The 19,827-nt window shown below is 35.5% G+C and overlaps 3 protein-coding genes and 1 long non-coding RNA gene across 8 annotated transcripts; 3 read left to right on the forward strand and 1 right to left on the reverse strand.

Moving 5' to 3' along the window:
• The first annotated feature begins 67 nt into the window (after positions 1-67).
• On the forward strand, positions 68-3,123 carry LOC106180921 (uncharacterized). Its single transcript, XM_013565094.2, has 3 exons — positions 68-569; positions 790-1,048; positions 1,319-3,123. The coding sequence occupies exons 1-3, from the start codon at positions 564-566 to the stop codon at positions 2,989-2,991; spliced, it is 1,938 nt and encodes a 645-aa protein (XP_013420548.2). The 5' UTR covers positions 68-563; the 3' UTR covers positions 2,992-3,123.
• Positions 3,124-3,380: 257 nt separating this feature from the next.
• LOC106155704 (phospholysine phosphohistidine inorganic pyrophosphate phosphatase-like) lies at positions 3,381-9,299 on the forward strand. Its single transcript, XM_013530666.3, has 7 exons — positions 3,381-3,566; positions 4,941-5,128; positions 5,474-5,627; positions 6,004-6,067; positions 6,255-6,347; positions 8,510-8,601; positions 8,852-9,299. The coding sequence occupies exons 1-7, from the start codon at positions 3,427-3,429 to the stop codon at positions 8,940-8,942; spliced, it is 822 nt and encodes a 273-aa protein (XP_013386120.2). The 5' UTR covers positions 3,381-3,426; the 3' UTR covers positions 8,943-9,299.
• Positions 9,300-9,417: 118 nt separating this feature from the next.
• Positions 9,418-14,639, reverse strand: LOC106180918 (BTB/POZ domain-containing protein KCTD9). Its single transcript, XM_013530684.3, has 11 exons — positions 14,453-14,639; positions 13,638-13,759; positions 13,278-13,321; positions 12,707-12,892; positions 12,337-12,468; positions 11,882-11,949; positions 11,476-11,571; positions 11,080-11,229; positions 10,757-10,862; positions 10,413-10,546; positions 9,418-10,178 (listed from the first exon to the last, which is right to left on the reverse strand). The coding sequence occupies exons 1-11, from the start codon at positions 14,498-14,500 to the stop codon at positions 10,062-10,064; spliced, it is 1,203 nt and encodes a 400-aa protein (XP_013386138.2). The 5' UTR covers positions 14,501-14,639; the 3' UTR covers positions 9,418-10,061.
• An 812-nt stretch (positions 14,640-15,451) lies between these two features.
• On the forward strand, positions 15,452-19,287 carry LOC106155708 (uncharacterized). Of its 5 annotated transcripts, none has more exons than XR_015333340.1 (5): positions 15,487-16,109; positions 16,300-16,396; positions 17,430-17,507; positions 18,319-18,409; positions 18,522-19,287. It is a non-coding gene; the product is annotated as an uncharacterized LOC106155708 (long non-coding RNA). The 5 variants fall into 5 exon arrangements; XR_015333341.1 differs by lacking the exons at positions 15,487-16,109; positions 16,300-16,396 and adding exons at positions 16,414-16,428; positions 17,014-17,150; XR_015333342.1 differs by lacking the exons at positions 15,487-16,109; positions 16,300-16,396 and adding exons at positions 16,414-16,428; positions 17,014-17,150 and having other exon boundaries at positions 18,371-18,409.
• The last annotated feature ends 540 nt before the right edge of the window (positions 19,288-19,827 follow it).

Here is a 19,827-nt window from a genome sequence, read left to right on the forward strand (position 1 = left end):
CAAATCTTTACATATATTTTTTCACCTCACCTGGCCCGCGGAGCGCATGGATATGAAAGAGACAGGTGCGAAAACATAGCTATAACGCGCGAACATTGCTAACGATAAGTTAAAGAAATTATTCAAGCTAATTTATTTATTTCTTCTTATAACTTTAGTAATTCAAGTTGATATACATAATTTCATTATAATATATTGATGTCCGTTTTAATCCTAAACTTGTTTCACATTGTCAACACTTATTGGGCAATTTTTTTAGCGTGTTAGACGCTATTCTAGAAAAACTGTGTTGCTACACGTCAGTGGAGAAAACTGAGAGTCGCGAGCTTGAAAAATGCGAGTTTTAATAAGTTATGCACTGAACATATGCAGTTTGCACCAAGGGAATTGATGTTGAAGACGTTCTTATCAGCTCTTTTTAACGTATCGTTTAATCAATCAAGGTGATAGCCGAGCGTTGAGATAGTCTACCACTGAGAGTCAAACTGCAATTCTTTGTAGTACTGAAGATGATGTTGAGTTGAACTGCAGTATGCGAGTGTAATACATGTAATGCACACGCTATGCAGGTGAGGTAAAATATTACTGTACAGGTACTTACTGGCTTTAGAAATGTTATAGTCAAAATGCTCAAAAGTAAGCTAGGTTTGAAACAAGTCTTATCCAGTTAATTAAATGGTAATTTACATGTACTAGTATACATGTATACTGTATATACTGTAATTTGTAAATATGTGACACAAACTAAAGTAACTAAGTTGATAGGGGATTTTTTTCCCTTATTTTCAGGTGTCCTCTGATTTAATCCAAGGCTACTGCCAGCAAGGAGACCTAGAGGCATTGCAACTGTCTTTGTCAGGAATCTCCCAAAAAGACATCAGAAACTTGCTGAGCAAAAAGAACACAGCAGCAGGTACTGCATTGTTTGAAGCCATTGTGCACCAACGAACAGAGATAGTAGACTTCCTGCTGAACCAGAAGTACTGTGATTTGGAGCAGGAATGTGATGTAGACATAGAATTCTGCCCCTTGCCAGTAAAAGGAATATGTGAGTAACTGAAATCAGACCAGTAGACAAAATATGAGTGTATATATACCAGTATGCATTGCAAGCTTTTATCTTTTAAAACAAACAATTAAGACGAAGCCTGGGAGAGGCATAGCATGTCAAATGTACAAAAGCCTGCTCAATGTTCATCAGTATATCATTCACTGTCAGTAGTTTAAATGAACTCATTAAATATATCAATGTAAGAAATTATCAATACTGACCATAATGTTATAAAAATGTTCCAACAATCCAACTTTCACATTTTAGGTACAGCTCTTTATCTTGCCATTTTGGTGGATAATGAAGCTATTGTGAAGTCTCTTCTGGAAGCTGGGGCATCAGCAACTCATAGAACCAAGAGGAAAACACCACTGTTTCTAATAGCGGATTCTGCAGGCTTGTCTGTTAACCTCTTGCACTTACTAGTTCATCATGGTGCAGATGTGAATGAAAAATTAAATGGATGGAATGTTTTACATGCTGTGTGTCACAATCACCGTGCAAATTTTGATGCAGCAAATGTAAAAAAAGTGGTACAGTTTGTACGAGCATTAGCTGAATATGGTTTGGACATCAATGCCCAGTCTGACTGTGGATGCACTCCAGTCGAAGAGGCCTGTAAAACTGGATGTTATCTTGTAGGAAAATGGCTTTTGGAACAACGTAGTTTAAAAGTCACTGAAAGAGAAAGAATAAGGTTGTGGCTTCAGCTGGGAGCAGCGTGTATTCTACACAATGCACAATTAATATACCACCAGTGCCTTGTATCCAGAACTTTAAAATGTTGGAAAAAAGCTCTGAAAGTTGCAGATGTCTCTCATTGCACTGATGCCTTCAAACATTTGCCAGATTTCATAGTGGAGTTCAAAGATAGTGAAGACTTTCAGGGCACCTGCAATGAGATTTTGCTCTCAATTTCTCCATTCAGAGATAAAGATACTCTTCGAAAATTGGGAAGGAATTTTAGAGCTTTAGAGCAACAGGCATTAGCTTTGCGCATGTCTCTGAATGTGGAGCCTACTAAAAGCAAACTTGTGCTTGGAGAGCTTTTGCATGAAGCATCAAGAGTGGTGGATCAAGATATGTGCCTGGGGATTAAACTATTTATCTACTCAATAAATCTCAGTTTAGAGGGAAAGTTTCAAAATCAGTGTGAGGAAGCTCTTTCTTTTCTCATGCAATATGCACTTCACAAATTCACAACAGGTAAAATAAGCAACAATTCTGATGCTGCCCAGTATATAGATCCACTCATTGCTATGATAAATCTTATAAATAAATTAATGAGGCTCATACTGGAGCTTACACCAATTTGTGGAGAAAAGGATGATTCTAATTTTTTGGAGCAGATAGAAAATCTGATGGGGATTCTTGGAATGCTGTATGTCATCAACAGTAAAACTGCATTAAATCCATCTCAAAAAGGAAAACTCATTCACAGTCTCTCTACAATCCTTGAAATAGAAGATCAAGTGTGGCAGACATTTGAAATTAATTTGAATTGGGAATTCATTAGAATTGCATCATATAACGTGTTCACTGCTAGAAGTACTCTGTATTTTTTCCAAGAGGCTCTTTACCCCAGCATTCTCATCACTGACTGGCTTGTTAAGGCAGGCATAGATGTAAATGTTAAAGACAAAGATGGTACCACACCTTTGATATTTTGTCTTAAATCTTTACACCCTGATAAAGATTTCATCATATATTTTATTATGAATGGTGCACATGTTGATGTTGAGAACAGGTATGGCGAAAATCCATATGATATTCTAATGGCTCATCCAGAACTGGGGATATCTCCATTTGAATTTATGACACTGAAATGCCTGGCAGCTCGAACTATTATTAAACAGAAACTTCGTTACAATAAGTCTGGAATGTTGCCTAAGAATTTACTTGCATTTGTTCAAGTACATGAAAAATGTGGACATCATTGAAGGGATGTAAGTGAGAATAACTTTTGTGTGTGAAAAATCTGAGTTGAGAGTTCACTGTGTTACCCCAAAAATATGCAACTGACAAGGTTATCAATAAAACGACAATAATAAAAATTGTACTGGAATGAAAAAGTATTTGATTTTTATTAAGTATTTAGATGCAGGATCCACCATATCCTCACTTACCAAGCAGATTTATGATTGCATTCTATCAGGCAAACTTGCCCCTGTGTCCATAATCCAAATTATTTTTCCTGTTCCTGTCATTTATTAAGTATTTATTTACTATTCACTAAAACTACATTTAGAACGATTCGAGAAAAAGAGATATCTTGTAATGATGGTAAAATCCCAACCGGAGAAAGGTTCCAACTTTCGTGTACGCTACATGGAGAAAATACCTACGATGTTAGCAGCCGGTTGACCCGACCCGATATGGCCTTACCTGTTAAGCCTAGCCCGTGGAGCAGTAAATCCATTCAAGGGGTACTCTTAGATATATCTGGCGTTTTGTATAACAACACAGAAGACGATGTAGGTGTTGCCATTGATGGATCTGTTGAAGCTGTGGAGAGGTTAGTTGTAGTTTGGAAATATAACGTTCTTGCTATTGTTATTATATTACATGTACACACGCTCGGCTGTCACCTTGATTGGATAGTAAACGATTGTCGTAAAATCGCTAAATGATATTAAAACCGGGTGCATAAACTTGAAAACCACCTACAACAACCTTGGACTACCACATTAATCCAATACAATGCAAACATAAACTATAACAAGTGGTTAAAGCCTTCAAACCGAATGTCGTAAAGTCCCCATATACCTCCATAGAGACAATAAAATAGAATGAGCTTGTGAAACAAGAAAAATCCAGTTCCAACATAATAATCGAAATAAAATACTGCCGGGCATCGGAGCCCCCTAAAACTTGGCACGCTTACCGCTAATACTGCAGGCTACATCATCCCGTCGCTCGTTTGTAAATTCCGTGCATGGCATACGCACAATCAAACCGTAAAAAACAAATTCTCGGGGTGTCGTTGGCCAGGTCCACTCTAACCTACCATTACGAAAAAGAAGCCATGCCATTGGACAATGCGACCTCTGCGGTTACGTCATTTCCTGAATTGGATTGTTGAGTGGACCTAGCCAACGACACCCCGAGAATTTGTTTTTTACGGTTTGATTGTGCGTATGCCATGCACGGAATTTACAAACGAGCGACGGGATGATGTAGCCTGCAGTATTAGCGGTAAGCGTGCCAAGTTTTAGGGGGCTCCGATGCCCGGCAGTATTTTATTTCGATTATTATGTTGGAACTGGATTTTTCTTGTTTCACAAGCTCATTCTATTTTATTGTCTCTATGGAGGTATATGGGGACTTTACGACATTCGGTTTGAAGGCTTTAACCACTTGTTATAGTTTATGTTTGCATTGTATTGGATTAATGTGGTAGTCCAAGGTTGTTGTAGGTGGTTTTCAAGTTTATGCACCCGGTTTTAATATCATTTAGCGATTTTACGACAATCGTTTACTATCCAATCAAGGTGACAGCCGAGCGTGCATGTACATGTACGTACGTTAATGCTGAATATCAATATGGATCACTTGGGCCAACTGTTGGGGTGAATCAAGGAGTATTCTGGATATGTTTTATTTACTTATCCTCTTGGAGTCATTCTGGAGATGTACAAGCCGACAAAGCCATATATCTTAAGTCTATATATGTCTTTTTGCTGTTTTTGGTAAAGTGATTAAAACATTTATATCATTTAATTTTTTGGGTTTAATTTTTGGATATTTATTTGTTTGTTTATTTAATCCATTCTTTCATTTATTAGCATATTACAGGACAGTAAGTAAATATGTACCATAAAAATATTGATTAAATGGTGCTTTAATGATCATACATCGTTTTTAATTAATAGGACTTATTACCTTGCAGGCTGAGAAAATCTGGCCTTCCAGTTCGGTTTTGCACCAATGAAACCCAGTGTACCAGAGAACAGCTGGTGAGAAAACTAAGTCGGTTAGGGTTTACCCTTGGTGTGTCAGAGGTGTTCCCACCAGCCCCTGCTGTGTGTCAAATACTAAAGGAGAGAAACTTGAGGCCATTTACTGTGATACATCCATGTGAATAAAATGTTTTGTTAATTAAATACCATTTAATTTATTGTCTATTTTTGTCACTTGTTTTTGAGGTTCATAATTTTAACTTGCTTTTTACCGAAGTCAGTGATGGGTTGCTCTTACTTTTTTCATTTATTTTTACTTACGTCTTGTTGGCAATATTTAAGACATACATATGATTTTAAAAAAAAATTACTGTTGAAATATTACTAATTAATAATAACAGTAACTCTTTATAAATCAGTATTAATACTATAGCTAATCTCCAAATAAATTTTATTAAATTCAAGCGCCTATATGTTTTATTTCATTTCCTTACATGGGCCCGGAATGGATTTCCAATTTCAGCATGTGATCCAGAGTTTGCTGATATTGATCAAAATGATCCTAACTGTGTTGTACTGGGAGACGCTGCCAAATATTTCACATTTGAAAAGGTCAATAAAGCCTTTCAAATCTTGATGTCACTGGAAAAGCCAATATTGTTCTCTATGGGGCAGGGGTAATGCTACAACCTTATTCTTTATTTTAATCAATCACTTTATTTAAACATTGATTTTTTTTTTTTTTTTTTTTGTTTGTAAGAAATGTTGTTTCACAGTAACTTATAAAGTGGAGGATAATATAATTATGTATCTTTTTAAATATTTAAAAAGTATTGAGTGGAATATTTTACTAAATTCTGATTAATTCAATGATGTCAGTTTCCATAATATTCACATTTATGGATGTTTTGTTAATTCAGTAATTGACTTTTTACATATTTTTACGAATCCCAAGGAATTGTGGGTAGAATTAAAGAGGGTTAAGAAAGCAGGGTGTGCTTAAATCGGGAACATATACTCTTTAATCTTATTTATTATTAATTTATGTTATAGGAAATACTACAAAGAAGCAGGTGGCTTGAAACTGGATGTTGGAGCATATATGAAGGCTTTAGAGGTAAATTCAGTTATAATAGCGGAATTAGATATCAAACAATACATTCCATGCTTTAGGTTAGGCAAGGTCTGATTCATAATTAGTTGTGTGTTTCTATTTTACAGCATGCCCATTGGAAATTTAGCTTTGTGGTCTCACTTTTTTGTAATTTTTCATTTTTTGAGCTACTACAGCATTTTCCTTACAGTATGCCTGTGATGTTAAAGCCGAGATAGTAGGGAAACCATCACCATCATTTTTTAATGCAGTGCTAAAAGACATGGGTGTAGATGCATCCAATGTAAGTATAGAAAATGGTGGTCATTTTTGTTTAGAAGCCTAATTGTTATTAATGATTTTTTTCTTGTGATATTAACTTTTATGTTCATTTTCACAATTGTGGGAATTTTGTTAATTTTAATTAAAAGTTATTGTACACACTTGTGCGTGCGTGCACATACACTACACAAACACTCACCAAGATGACTTGGCCCTCTTTGATGTAGGGTGCATTATTGTACCACCAGCGTAGGCGCTGGCGGTACACATGGTTTTAGTCCCAACCCGTATGTTCCGCCGGCTCCTGCGGCTCTGCCGGCTCCTGCGGCTCCGCCGCCAAGTCACCGTTACCGCTTCTCCTCCTAGACGGTAAGGGCCTCCATACCCATCTCTTGGATTTAGGTCACCTATAATCTCAACTCGTTCCACGTAAAATTTGGGCTTTGTTGGTATTGGGGTCTAGGTGTGGCACTCATTGCAATGCACCCTTGTCCAAAAATGGCAAAATTAAATGCTAATTATCTCCCCTACGGAAGGAATTATGGGAAAAATTTCTACAGACAGCTTTCCAAAAGTCATATGTGTAGATTTCAAATATGCCCTTGGATTTGACCTTTGACCTTTATTTCAAGGTCAAACGGGCCAAAATTTTCAAAAAAACAAAATTTTTGCCAAAAAAAAAAAAATTATTTGCGCTGTTTTTCAGACACCACACAGACTTAACTAATAATATTAATGGAAAGTGTTACCCTTCGGGTCATCTTTCATCTCCTTGAATTTGGGGTCAATCGGTGCATTTTCACAGGAGTAGCGGCCATAAGATATCGAAACTGAAAACTGTCTCTAATTCGGGAACCGTTAATGCTAGACACCCATTCTTTTTTGCATTTTGTAGAGCATGTAAAGCCCAACACTGGAGGTGGTCTCTGTTTTTTTGTATTCCATACGGTTTTCGAGTTACGCTGTATCAAAAAGTACATATTGGTGGTGAAAGCAAAATGTGCAGTACGGTAATGGATAATAAATTTTGAACTCCGGAAAAATAAAACATAAGGCTTGGCAAAGCAGACAACTTGTGGTCAAAAATGACATTATTTCATCAAATTTGAACATCTGGAACTTCAGAGCACCTCCCATTTCAAGAATTTTGACCAAAATTACCTTTTCTTTATTTTAATTAATTTTTTCTGTAGGAAATTTATGGCACATTATGGCAACTCCAAAATTATAACATTTAGTCCCTTATATCTCCAAAACTGGCAGAGATAGGTCCATAGTTACTATTGAAGTTGAATAGGAAGTCATATACTGGCAATCTAAATGTGACCTTAAAATTGACCTTTAACCTACTTTTCACCAAGAACTGAACTTTGCAAATTTTGCTTCCCTTTTATCTCCAAAGTTACACTGTATCAAAAAGTACATATTGGGGATGAAAGCAAATTGTGCAGTACGGTAATGGATAATAAATTTTGAACTCCGGAAAAATAAAACATAAGGCTTGGCAAAGCAGACAACTTGTGGTCAAAAATGACATTATTTCATCAAATTTGAACATCTGGAACTTCAGAGCACCTCCCATTTCAAGAATTTTGACCAAAATGACCTTTTCTTTATTTTAATTAATTTTTTCTGTAGGAAATTTATGGCACATTATGGCAACTCCAAAATTATACCATTTAGTCCCTTATATCTCCAAAACTGGCAGAGATAGGTCCATAGTTACTATTGAAGTTGAATAGGAAGTCATATACTGGCAATCTAAATGTGACCTTAAAATTGACCTTTGACCTACTTTTCACCATGAACTGAACTTTGCAAATTTTGCTTCCCTTTTATCTCCAAAACTGGCAGAGATAGGTCCATAGTCTCTATTGAACTTGAATAGGAAGTCATATACTGGCAATTTACTGTGACCTTGGAATTGACCTTTGACCTACCTTAGGATGAACTTAACTTTGATTGTACCATTTTTAGTTATATATATATATATATTTTGCATATTTTGAAAATTCTTGTTGATTGCATTTTTACAGCTTGTCAAGCACAAGACTGGTGGCTGTGTTCCTTATTTTGTGTATGTGGGGGTCTATACGAATGCGCTTGCTCCAGCTGGTGGTACAATATCCGGAGGCGGTATCGCCTCTCTGATCCTCTAGTTTTATTCCGATATGATATTTCTAGGCTGTTATGATAGGTGATGATATAGTGAATGATGTTGGAGGTGCCCAGGCCTGTGGTATGAAAGGAATTCAAGTGCGAACAGGAAAGTTCAGGTAAGTATTACATAACCTGGGCAGTGCATGGTTAAAACATTTTTGTAAGTCCAGAATGTTATCATAATATGCCAAGTTATTGAAATTCAAAACTTATTTTGAATTGTATCTACCTTTTCCAAATTGGAAACCTTCTTACATGAATACACATGAAAATATTTTGCCATTAAATGCAGCAAAATGTAAAGAAGTGAGAAATAAACCATCCTCTGCCCAGATATGTTATAAACTCTTGTATTTTTTTTCACAGGCCCTCTGATGAAAATCACCCCACAGTTAAGCCAGATAGTTATGTTGACAACCTAGCAGCAGGAGTGGATCTTTTACTTCAAAATAGATAGAACATTCCTTGTTTAGAGCTTGTGCATTTGAAATTAGTTTTATCGCATGGAAAGAATATAAACTCATAGGGGAATTGTTCAGAGAATTGTAGTGGCTTATGCTTTAAAGACCTGTTACAATATACCTGCATATTTGGTTTTGTTAAGGGGACATGTTGTGCAGTTTGCATAGAGACAATTTACCAAGGATATGCTCATTTGCCAATAAAAATGACAGTATGACAATGGAGAGGAAAAACAACATTGTGGGCATTTTATGAAATAACTGCAATTGAATTTCTTATTTTATTTTATTTTTTTTTTGCTTTTAAAATACTTTACTTCCTTCCAGATCGAAATAAACCTTTTTATGAATAATGTTGTACACTAATGGACATTGTTTAATGAAACAAGTTTAATAAGGTTCAGCCCAAACAGAACTTGCATTGATATTTACATCAGCCTGTATGGACATATTTCCAACAAAACTTTAAGCTTCTTGATAGAATATATGGCATTTATTTACTACTAATTTTGTACATACAGTAGTTCTAAAGCAAACTTTCAATATTTTGAATTTGACGTATGTTCAGACGTAATGCACAGTATTAATCTCAAACATAAACCAAGCTTGAAACAAAACTTTTAAGACCCTGTCACCTCAGCTGAGGATACTACCATTATTGCTTTTACTTATCAACTGGTGTACTCCTCTCTGATATCAGAAATATTTACATAAGAAATATCATAAAGTTTTTATATTTAATAACATGATTGAAGTCTACTTGCTCCACTGGATGGATTTAAATAGGCACTTTTAGAAACGCCAGGCTCACCAGATTCACCTAAAATTTAACTTTATAATTTGAAGGTATTTGAAAACAGAAAAAGGTGTATGAATAAGGTGTATGATCTACAACGAACATTTTGCATCAGCCATGTTAACAGATTATTTTTAAGTCTTGTTATCTATCCAACTGCTGATTGCATTATAACGCTATCAAAACTTGATGGAAAAGTCTACTTTCTTTTTTTAACAATGGGTACATTTGATTGTGTTTGGGCGTCAATATCAAGACTTTACAAATATAGAATTCACAAGAAAAATTTGAGCATAAAAGAGGACCGTCTGAATGTGGACTAGCGTATCGTCTGTGACATATGAAGTGGATTCAACATGAGTTCTAATGATGCTCCTTTCAAGTTGGCACCACGCAGGTTAGCCTCTTGTAAATCACAACCAGAGAGGTCACAGTTCTGGAATAATGAAACATAATGACTTAACATCATCTCAATAATAACTACATACATAAATCAATAAAATGAATCAAAATTTATGAATTTAACATGAAATTTAGTCAACTCTACATAATTTATGTGCACATCTGTAATTTTGAAAATATGCTGTATTCATTAATAAATGCTTTTAAAAACTTAAATTTATGATTTAAATAACAATTGGCCAAGGCTAAATGCATTCAATCCTCTTACTTCCAGATCAGCTCCAGCCAACACTGCAGCCCTCAGATCACAGTTCTTTAAATTGCTGTTCTTTAATGTGGCAACTCGGAGATTAACACCAGCCATGTGGCTGCCTTCTAAATTCACATTCTTCATATTGGCACCTAAACAGATCAATGAATTCAAAAGCTTTTAGGGGCAATGTTACTTTGTGCAATTTCATTGTTATCATATAAATTTTGATTTGTAAGTGTGAACTGTGTAAAATTTGTACTATGAATGACCCTCTTGCCTTCAAAGGATATTTAAAGCAGGTAAAACCATAATTATAATAGTTATATGTATAATACAGAAACGCCAGTAGGACTACAAACCTTCCATATTAGCTCTACTGCCAGCAGGGTCTTCAAAATTACAACCTTTCATTAATGCACCTTCCAAACATGCACACATGAACTTTGCTCCAAGCAATATAGCACCCTACAAAAAATGATTTGAAAATCTTAATCAGTCGTGATTAACAAACAAGAGTTAAACAGAATCAATCCAGCTTTAAGACAATAAAATACAAAATGTTTCTTTTCAATGCTAACTAAAATGTCATTTTGCCTACAAATGTCACTAAAATTACAATTCATCAAAATTTTAGTCTCACTGAAAAAAAATTCTCATATGAGTTCATGTCAGTAAAACTTACATCAAGTATTGCATGTGAAAGATCTGCTCTCTCAAAGTTACACTGGGATAGATTGGCCCCACTCAAATTTGTTCCTTTAAGAATGGCATATCTGAAATTAATGTGTCTCAGATCTAGCTTGGACAGGTCTGCTCCTGTGAAATTAAGACCCTGTAAATAACATCATATAGACTAGTTTATATTTTAAAACTTTATAAAGTGATCTTAACTGATAATTATTGTACCAATTTCACATGAAAAAGTTTTCAAATAATCAGTTCCTCTTTGTCAAATGACCCGAAAAATCTTTATCTGCTTAGAAACATGTACTTAACTTTATGCAGCATAAATAATTTTTCACAAGAATATGAAAACCTTACAATACCATTTTCTGAAAACTGAAAATAAAAAACTCACCTGACACCTCAGATCAGTGGTAGTATTTGTAGACATTAGTGAAAATACAAATTCTCTTCTGGAAATTGGAGTAAAATCTTCAGCTGGCTGTTGTTTCTATTGAAAATGAAAAGCAATTCATTGTTAGGATTTTAGCAAATTAACTATAGAGGCATCTACAAACTGTCATGGTATTTTAATTGGTTTGTTTTAGAAGTTTTAATTCCAATATTCAAATACTGAGAAGACTGTGTAGCAAAGTCTCAAAGTTCTATTTTTTTTACCAAGTAATTGTTTTTACAGGTTCCAATTTTACATCATTGCAAACAGTGCAGTCTTACTTAATCGTGATTATAGGCAGTTGTTAAATTAGATACCAAGATTCCACTTTTAACAGTGAAGGAATAAGATCTCTGGTGATACCCACCCTGACAATAGCCTCGAGTTGTTCTACCAGTGATGTGATTCCAAAAAACTTGCACTCTTCTAAAACACCTGAAATTTACATAAACCAGCATTTACCTTACCTTTGACCTGTTCAAATTAGTTTTTGTGAGAACTGTTCTCTTTAATTTGTTTAAAAAAGTCAATCACTGTTTTTTAGAGTAATTTTTTTTACTCTTTCACTTAGCAAAGGTAAAATGAACAAAACATGTAAATAATAACATAAAGTTATGGTCAACAAATTGTAGAACATGCTACAGATGTTTGATATTTGTTCAGCTTTCCATCAAGGTTGCATGAGCCAACCTTTCACAGACAAAATCAGACATTTCATGTTAGACAAATTAAAAATTTAAATACTCTCCTACATAAATTCACAAAATGCCCTTTAATGATTATCAATCTTTCCTAATACCCATGGGCGTCTCATCCACTAACCTTGAGGATTGATGTTTTTATCTAAAATCAGTTGCCCATGTCTGAGATAGTTGAGTATTGGTTCAAAGTAGATAGGACTTCTGTCAATGAGATATGCCCCATGTTCATCTACACTGCTCTGCCATGATGATGCTGTAATACATACCATAAATATAATTATCTTTAATAGCTCATATCCAAAATGACAATTTCAAAAAGAGCCAAAGTATGAAAGTTGTTGCAATGATTTTTGCTGATGATTGCTTTGTGATGTCAAAGAGCCTGCATATCCAAAGTTATGACTCAAAACTTGCAGCATTTATAAAGCAACATCAAAGCATGATTTATTTTCTTTTTCAAAGTTCAACGCAAACAGTATATAATTACAAACCTCCTTCATCAGCAAACATCCTGGCAAGCATGCTGTCAGTTTCTTTTCCTGTGAGCGTACTTCTGGTGGTAGTGAATAGCCTGCCCCCTACATTCAGTGTGATCCAATTATCACTACTGCCAACTTTCAAACTTGTATGCATCGAGTCCCCATCACTGGGAGTCCACTGCACTCTCTTGTTCAGTTCTGAATTTTTTTCATAAAATGTTAATACAGATACATCAATTCAGTGAATAATAATTCAGTGAATTTCACCATCTTATTATAACCATCCTGAGTTAATAGATTAATGGGAACTAGCTGTTATCATCACCATGTTCTGCAGTTTCCAAGGACAGGTATGGCAAACTATGCACATTTTCAAACATTTTTGGTTCGGACTTAAATCTAAACCATAAATATTTTGAAAATAAATCTCTGATTAACTTATAGTCTTAGTGAGTGTAAGTGGGTTAAAATAAAACATGACTCAACTGATCCATTCAATTTTCATGACGCCACTCTATAAACGCAACTGGTCTTTTTTTTTTTAATTGGGACAGTGTTTGCAAATTTGATAACAGATCTTTACCTATAAATGGTTCTCCAGGTGACACGTACATGATATCTTCATCCCTTTAGAAGACAAAGAAAAGTGGCTAGTATTATATATGTTTATCTACTACACTTAATAAAATTTATTAATATTAATTTAGACTTTTTTGCATAAAATAAAGCCTATATGTTTTACTACCCAAGAAAAAGTCAATACACAAGCCGTTATGGAAATTGTGTTTTAAACATTTAAAAAACAAACATTTTAAAGGACAATACACTGGAAGTGCCATTTCTACATGATCATGTTACTTAAAAGTTGTTAAATTTGTAGCATGTTACACTGCCTCTAAAACCATTCAATCATTTACACTTTTCTGATAAAACATCTTTTAACCTGATTAGCTTGATGTCATCCACTAGTCCTCCTTGAGGTGTATATAACTTCTTAACTTCAAACCCAACTTTCCTTCCTGCTTCCTGAAGCACCTCCTCTAGACTATGTGTTACTGCTATAACCTAAAATATGTGAATTATAAAATGTTTTATTGATGAAAACTTTCATGTAAATACATGCAGGGACTTTTAAAATAAAAAACACACCTTCCCAGGACTTTAAAGTGACAATTCTTCTAACTGCTGTTCAACAATGAGTGGAGTAACAAGTTGCCTCAGTTTGCAGCCTTACGCGCTAATGGTACCCTTACTGCAATAAGGCTACCATTAGCACGTTTCACTGAAAACTGAGGCAAAGTAACACATCAGTAATATCACAACATTTTTCTAGGGAGAGTAACAATGCAGGAAACTGATCATGATGTTGTGCGGGAGTGGGATAATGTGGACATAAAGAAACTATCCCCTTATTTGGACTGCAGTTTGACTACGTCTACATATTTTAATTTGATCAAATTTGATTGTCCGTGAAATAGTAAGATACATGTACAGTACTGATACTGATAGTGCATTGCTGTTATATTAACAGTATAATCGTAAAATACAATTTTACCAGCGATTTCACACACACAAACGCACACACACAAACAAACACACACATAATTATCATCAAACACCATGTAGAGCTTGGACCCATTATAGATCGAAGGTTAAAGGAATCAAATTATGTTCCAAAACAAAGATGCACAGTTGCTAATTCTATTTTACTCCACGTTTTAACGTTAAAACAACACCACCAGACAGATTCATACTCACCTTTCCGTCTACATTGGAACCATTTCTAAATATCACTATTCTCTTCATCGTATCACTGGCCCTCTCAAAGGCAGAGTTAATAGTTAGTAACTACATTACTTGTGTACAGTTAAAAATGGAATCAAAGTCACTCTGGAGTTAACGCACTATTTATAGTCTCCGGAAATAGCATTGAAGGGGAAGGTCGTTCTGAATGCGCTAGGTGAGAAAGTTGAGATTGCGCTGTGCGGTGCCAGGAACTGATCAGCACATATCAGGTCCAATCCTTCGCGCACCCGAGTCAGTGCAAGCAAGGTCAATAACATAAAGGCTAATAACAGCACAGAAGATAATGGCCATTTTCTTTTTTCAGTATTTAATTTTTTTTTTAAATTCAGAGTTAAACTATTTATTGGCCTATGGTTTCATTTTTAGCCTACTTTTAGTCACTGTACTTATTAAGGCGTATTTGCATGATATAGCACTTGCCAGATAGGTCGCGATCGGGAAAACGACAGAAAATGACAGTAGTTTTTTATATTTTACAATGAACGTTGTTGGTGTTTTGTATAATTGATGCATTTTATATTTGCAAAAATAAATGGGAACAAATTATCCATTTTTCCTGTTTTTACATTTAAAGTAAGACATTTTCCACCTTACAGGTGCATGAATCTCCCCCCCCCCCCAAAAAAAAATCATTTTGGCGGTCTTTCACAGCTATAACGAAGTGATATTTAATTGATATGCCTGTAAATTTCAGATCACTCGATCCGTAAGCTCAAGTTACATGCTGGACTAGCTATACTAGTCTATGATAGGCTATGTAGGCCTACTAATAGAACGAATGACCATAGTTAGCTGAAAATGACGAGTCTTATAATCCAAACAGTAGCACGAAAATTCATGCGCTAGCACTCCTATTGACGATTCTGATATGTAGCCTACTGTCTGCTAGTACATATCGGAATTGTCAATAGGAGTGCTAACGCATAAATTTTCGTGCTATCCAAACGGGTGGTAATTTGCCAGGAAGTTAAATCGATCGCGATAAGTGTGTGGGATCGTTTCTTTTTTTATCATCTTTATTTAGCAGAAGGGCATTTCAAAAAAGTTGCAATTGTTAACCGTGGGTAGAATTGTCTCACTTATTGAACCCCAAAAATGGACCTGTTCCCATACGGCAGCGAAGTAGTGCCACATTGAACTTTCCATGATGAAAACAAAGTAGGCCTATATATATATAAAGCAAAACGAACTATGTAATTATTCTTGTTGAAAATATATTTTATTGAATAGCATTCAAAGAGTAGGCGTATGTCTGCACGTCATGTGTAAGTATGTAAATGGCAAATAAAAAATAGGGTGTCTGATTTGGTGAATAGAGGAACCTGTTGGCTAACAAAATGCGTTCGTTTTGCTTGTATGTTTTCAACAAACCCAAATCCCCTCTGGATGATACGGTATGCCTTATCATCTACCAAAATCTAAATCGAGGCTTCCGTACGGAAATTAGGCGAATTATATATTTTCATGTAAATCAGGTGAGCATTTCGGTGAGAGGTGTTCAGAGAGGACCGAGGACAGCATGAGATGGAGAAGAAAGAGGCCACATGCCTTTACTACAATTTCTACATGCAGGCCGAAAATGTGGAATTGAAAACGACAGCAACCTGTTGTAAGTACTGTATAGATAATTGAAGATAATACTGCTTTTTTCAATTTCCAATATTTACCTGAATGGTGCAAATCGCACTTTGGGTACATAGGCTTAATAAGAATGGGAATTTTGCTTACGTGAATGATAACTGTCCTGAAAATAGACAAAAAGATTGTTATTTAAATAGCTGATTTTTTTGTTTCCGTAGAGAACGGATTTGCCATCAAAGAATTCGAAGAGAGGAAGCCTTCAAAATGTCTGAACGCGTATTCCGTCTTAAGGCATATTCGAGGAGAGTCACCTAGGCATGTAATATTTGCTGCTGCATTGAAATAAAGTAATTGATATATGTATCATTATACATAAAATGTTAAATACTAGTATAAGAAGCACGTTTAGCAATTGAACAATTTCGTATGCTCGAGCAACTCGTTTCTGCTCAAAATTGTGGCATCATGTAGGCCCAGTTAAGAATTTATCACGAAGAAAACAAAATGATTTAAGACATGAACTTACTTGATCTATGAGCAATATAACCATGGATTTTATGAAATTGAATATTTTGGTTACCGTTTGTTTTTATGCGGTGTGCTTGCTTGATAAATAGTAAGTGCATGCGTGTGGCAGTAACAATTACATAAGGTTATAATATACCGTTATATGCATTTTGAATTTTCGATATCGTTCTCACCACTAAAGTTGGACATATTTAAATCTGCGATAAATTATTAGAAGAATTCTTTTATATCAACAAAACGATTAATCTTCCTTATTTCTATTAATCGTGGCCAAACCACCCAGAATTTTTGTTAGAATTTGGTTCGTTTATTATTCGAATTATGTTTATCGTTTGAATGCCTGTTTTCCAAATGCATATAAACATGGATATATTTTAATTAAAACTGTTTGGTGCTTTGACAAGGTAGTTCCTTTGAGGCGTAGGAGCAAGCCCGTGTGAACGCCATCATCGCCCCCACCTGCTTATACTCATAGACGACTGGTTGCCTTGGAAATACACAGTTACATTGTATTAGGCAGGGAACCCATGTCTCCTACTGGGTACGTCTTCCACCCCTCACAGATGAGCGACGAGGTGGAAGAGTTGCCTGACTTGTTTTCTTATTTCTAAATAACAACCAGTTTTATACGAAAAACGCAAGCAACTCAGATTAAGGAAAACTCAGTTAACGCACATACCGAATAAGAGACTAGAATATAACAAATAATTTGTGCACTTGATTACCCCTCCCCTCCCCATTCTGGTATGTCTTTTTGGGGAACATAAAACCCAATAGTTTAATATGTATGTGATTATGATGGTTCTTATACTTTTTTCAGATGAGACTTGGACTCGAGATGCACGCCGTTTTCTGCTTCAAACTGACAGGTTCCCAACAAACTCTTCCTTTAAGATGAGTATGCATTATATAGCCTACTACAGCACGCTCTCACAAGCACGAATCAATTGTTCAGTACACAATAGTTGAATATTTAACTCAGAAATTGCCGTCTCCAGTGAATTGTAGCCTATCTTGTTCTACCTTCTACATTAAAAACAACATATCTGTTTTACATTAAAAAAGAAAATGATACTTGATTGTATTTGTACCCAAATTATGTATGATGTGTTTGATAAATTACGCATAGGAAACTTGGAGATCTTTTGTCAATGTTAAATACTTAAAAAATAATTAGCAATTAGGTTGCGCCTTATAAAATATAACGTTTAATAGCAAGTGTAAAGAAGTTATTAATTACCTTCACCAAGGAGGTTATGTTTTCACCCCTGTCTGTCTGTCCGTTTGTTTGTCATCAATATAACTCAAAAAGTTATGGACTGATTTTGATGAAATTTTCAGGGTAGGTGGGAAATGGGTTAACTTAGAAGCGATTAGTCTTTGATGGTGATCCAGATCAATAATCAATCAATAATCAAATAATAATCAAAAATCGCTGCCTTGGCGGAGGTCTGCGCTCTCGGAGTGCTTTTCTACTTCATAAAAGTTATTACCTCCACTGTAAAAAAGGTTTTCGTCATTTTTTTTTCTGTAAGCAAAATATTTCAAAAAGTTTTGATGATGAAATTTTCAAGATACGTAGCTCTTCAAGTTGGAAAGAATCGATTTTTAACCGAGTAAATTTGTAAATTTGAAGATGAATTTACTACAATCTATATTTTGCCTTGGCTTTCTGAATACTCGCTAGTCGTATCACTAACTCATTTCAGGTTAAAAGTTTGACTTCAGCCAACTTCAACTCCAGTCTGAATTTTGTTCCAGTCCCAACCAAGGATGGCATTCGGACAACCAAATTAACACGTACGTCTTTTCAATTATAACCACCCTCTCCTCTTTGGTATTTCATACTTGAGTGGCATTTTGAGTCTCGTCGTTTTATCAATAATTGTAAGCTTTTTTTTATTCATTTCAGGAACCTGCTGAGATACTGCGCAACATGTGCCTGTAAGCAACCAAGCCTTTTGTTCGCAATCAGGAACCCCACGCCCATTCATGGATTTATTAGTTCAAAGCTGAATAAATGTCTTTTTCTGTTGTTGTTGTTGTTTTTTTAAATTTCAATTTGAAATAATGATAATGGCAGTTCTAATGATAAAGTGAAAGTACTGTATAAATAGAACAACTGTTCGAGTATTGGTTTGCTTTTGGGATTGACGATTTTCTGTGATATCTTGAAATATTGAACAGTAATTTTTTCAATTTTTGCAAAGACACCTAGTATTTGGTTAATGACAAATAATCTAGAAAATCCGGCATAATGTATCTAGTTTCTACCAACCCGCATTTGTAAATTGCGTTTACAATTCCTTCGTGAATTGGCAGACCGATTTTGAATTCAAATAAATGTGCTGTAAATTGTGTACAACTTTGGTTTAAACTTTTTAGTAACTAGCTTTAAGAATGCCAATTAATGTTTCCTGCCTGTCAGAAGTAGATATCCCAAGCTCGACATAAATCGTAGTGAATCATATTTTGTTTGATGTTAAACTGCATTTTCATTGTGGGCTGGTTTTGTTTGTTTTCAATAACTTATTATGAGCATTATTTTGATGACAAATTCTGTTGTATTTTTTCATAGGCTTTTGTAATGAAAATTTGGCACTTAAATTTAAATTTCTCATAGTTAACTGTCCACTGTGTACGTTTTTATGATTTGGAAATAAAGCGTTGTATAAATATTGCTTGGCGCCCCTCACAATGGAATGGACTTTTCCATATGCCTTATCACAAATAGAATAGCCTCGCCCAACTTGCTTCCCCTCAGATGAATGTCCTTGTCCCACCTGTCACCCCTCGAGTGGAATGGACTCAACCTACCTGAAACCCCTCAATCAAAATGAACTGTTCCCACCTGACACCCCTCAAAGTGGAATGGACTCGCCCCACCTGACACCCCTCAAAGTGGAATGGACTCGCCCCACCTGACACCCCTCAAAGTGGAATGGACTCGCCCCACCTGACACCCCTCAAAATTGAATGGACTCGCCCCACCTGACACCCCTCAAATTGGAATGGACTGTTCCCACCTGACACCCCTCAAAATTGAATGGACTCGCCCCACCTGACACCCCTCAAATTGGAATGGACTGTTCCCACCTGACACCCCTCAAAGTAGAATGGACTCGCCCCACCTGACACCCCTCAAAGTAGAATGGACTCGCCCCACCTGACACCCCTAAAAGTGGAATGGACTCGCCCCACCTGACACCCCTCAAAGT

Source organism: Lingula anatina, chromosome 1 (assembly GCF_051362555.1).
Source record: "Lingula anatina isolate TDL-2025a chromosome 1, LinAna3.0, whole genome shotgun sequence".
Lineage (NCBI taxonomy): Eukaryota > Metazoa > Brachiopoda > Lingulata > Lingulida > Lingulidae > Lingula > Lingula anatina.

Coding starts and splice junctions, on each gene's coding strand:
- LOC106180921 (XM_013565094.2), top strand. Junction 1,049..1,318: donor CTTGCCAGTAAAAGGAATAT/GTGAGTAACTGA, acceptor TTCACATTTTAG/GTACAGCTCTTTATCTTGCC.
- LOC106155704 (XM_013530666.3), top strand. CDS start 3,427: ATGGCCTTACCTGTTAAGCCTAGCCCGTGGAGCAGTAAATCCATTCAA. Junction 3,567..4,940: donor TCTGTTGAAGCTGTGGAGAG/GTTAGTTGTAGT, acceptor ATTACCTTGCAG/GCTGAGAAAATCTGGCCTTC. Junction 6,348..8,509: donor TGGGTGTAGATGCATCCAAT/GTAAGTATAGAA, acceptor TGATATTTCTAG/GCTGTTATGATAGGTGATGA.
- LOC106180918 (XM_013530684.3), bottom strand. CDS start 14,500: ATGAAGAGAATAGTGATATTTAGAAATGGTTCCAATGTAGACGGAAAG. Junction 11,950..12,336: donor TAAAAACATCAATCCTCAAG/GTTAGTGGATGA, acceptor TGTAAATTTCAG/GTGTTTTAGAAGAGTGCAAG. Junction 10,547..10,756: donor CAGTAGAGCTAATATGGAAG/GTTTGTAGTCCT, acceptor TGATCTGTTTAG/GTGCCAATATGAAGAATGTG.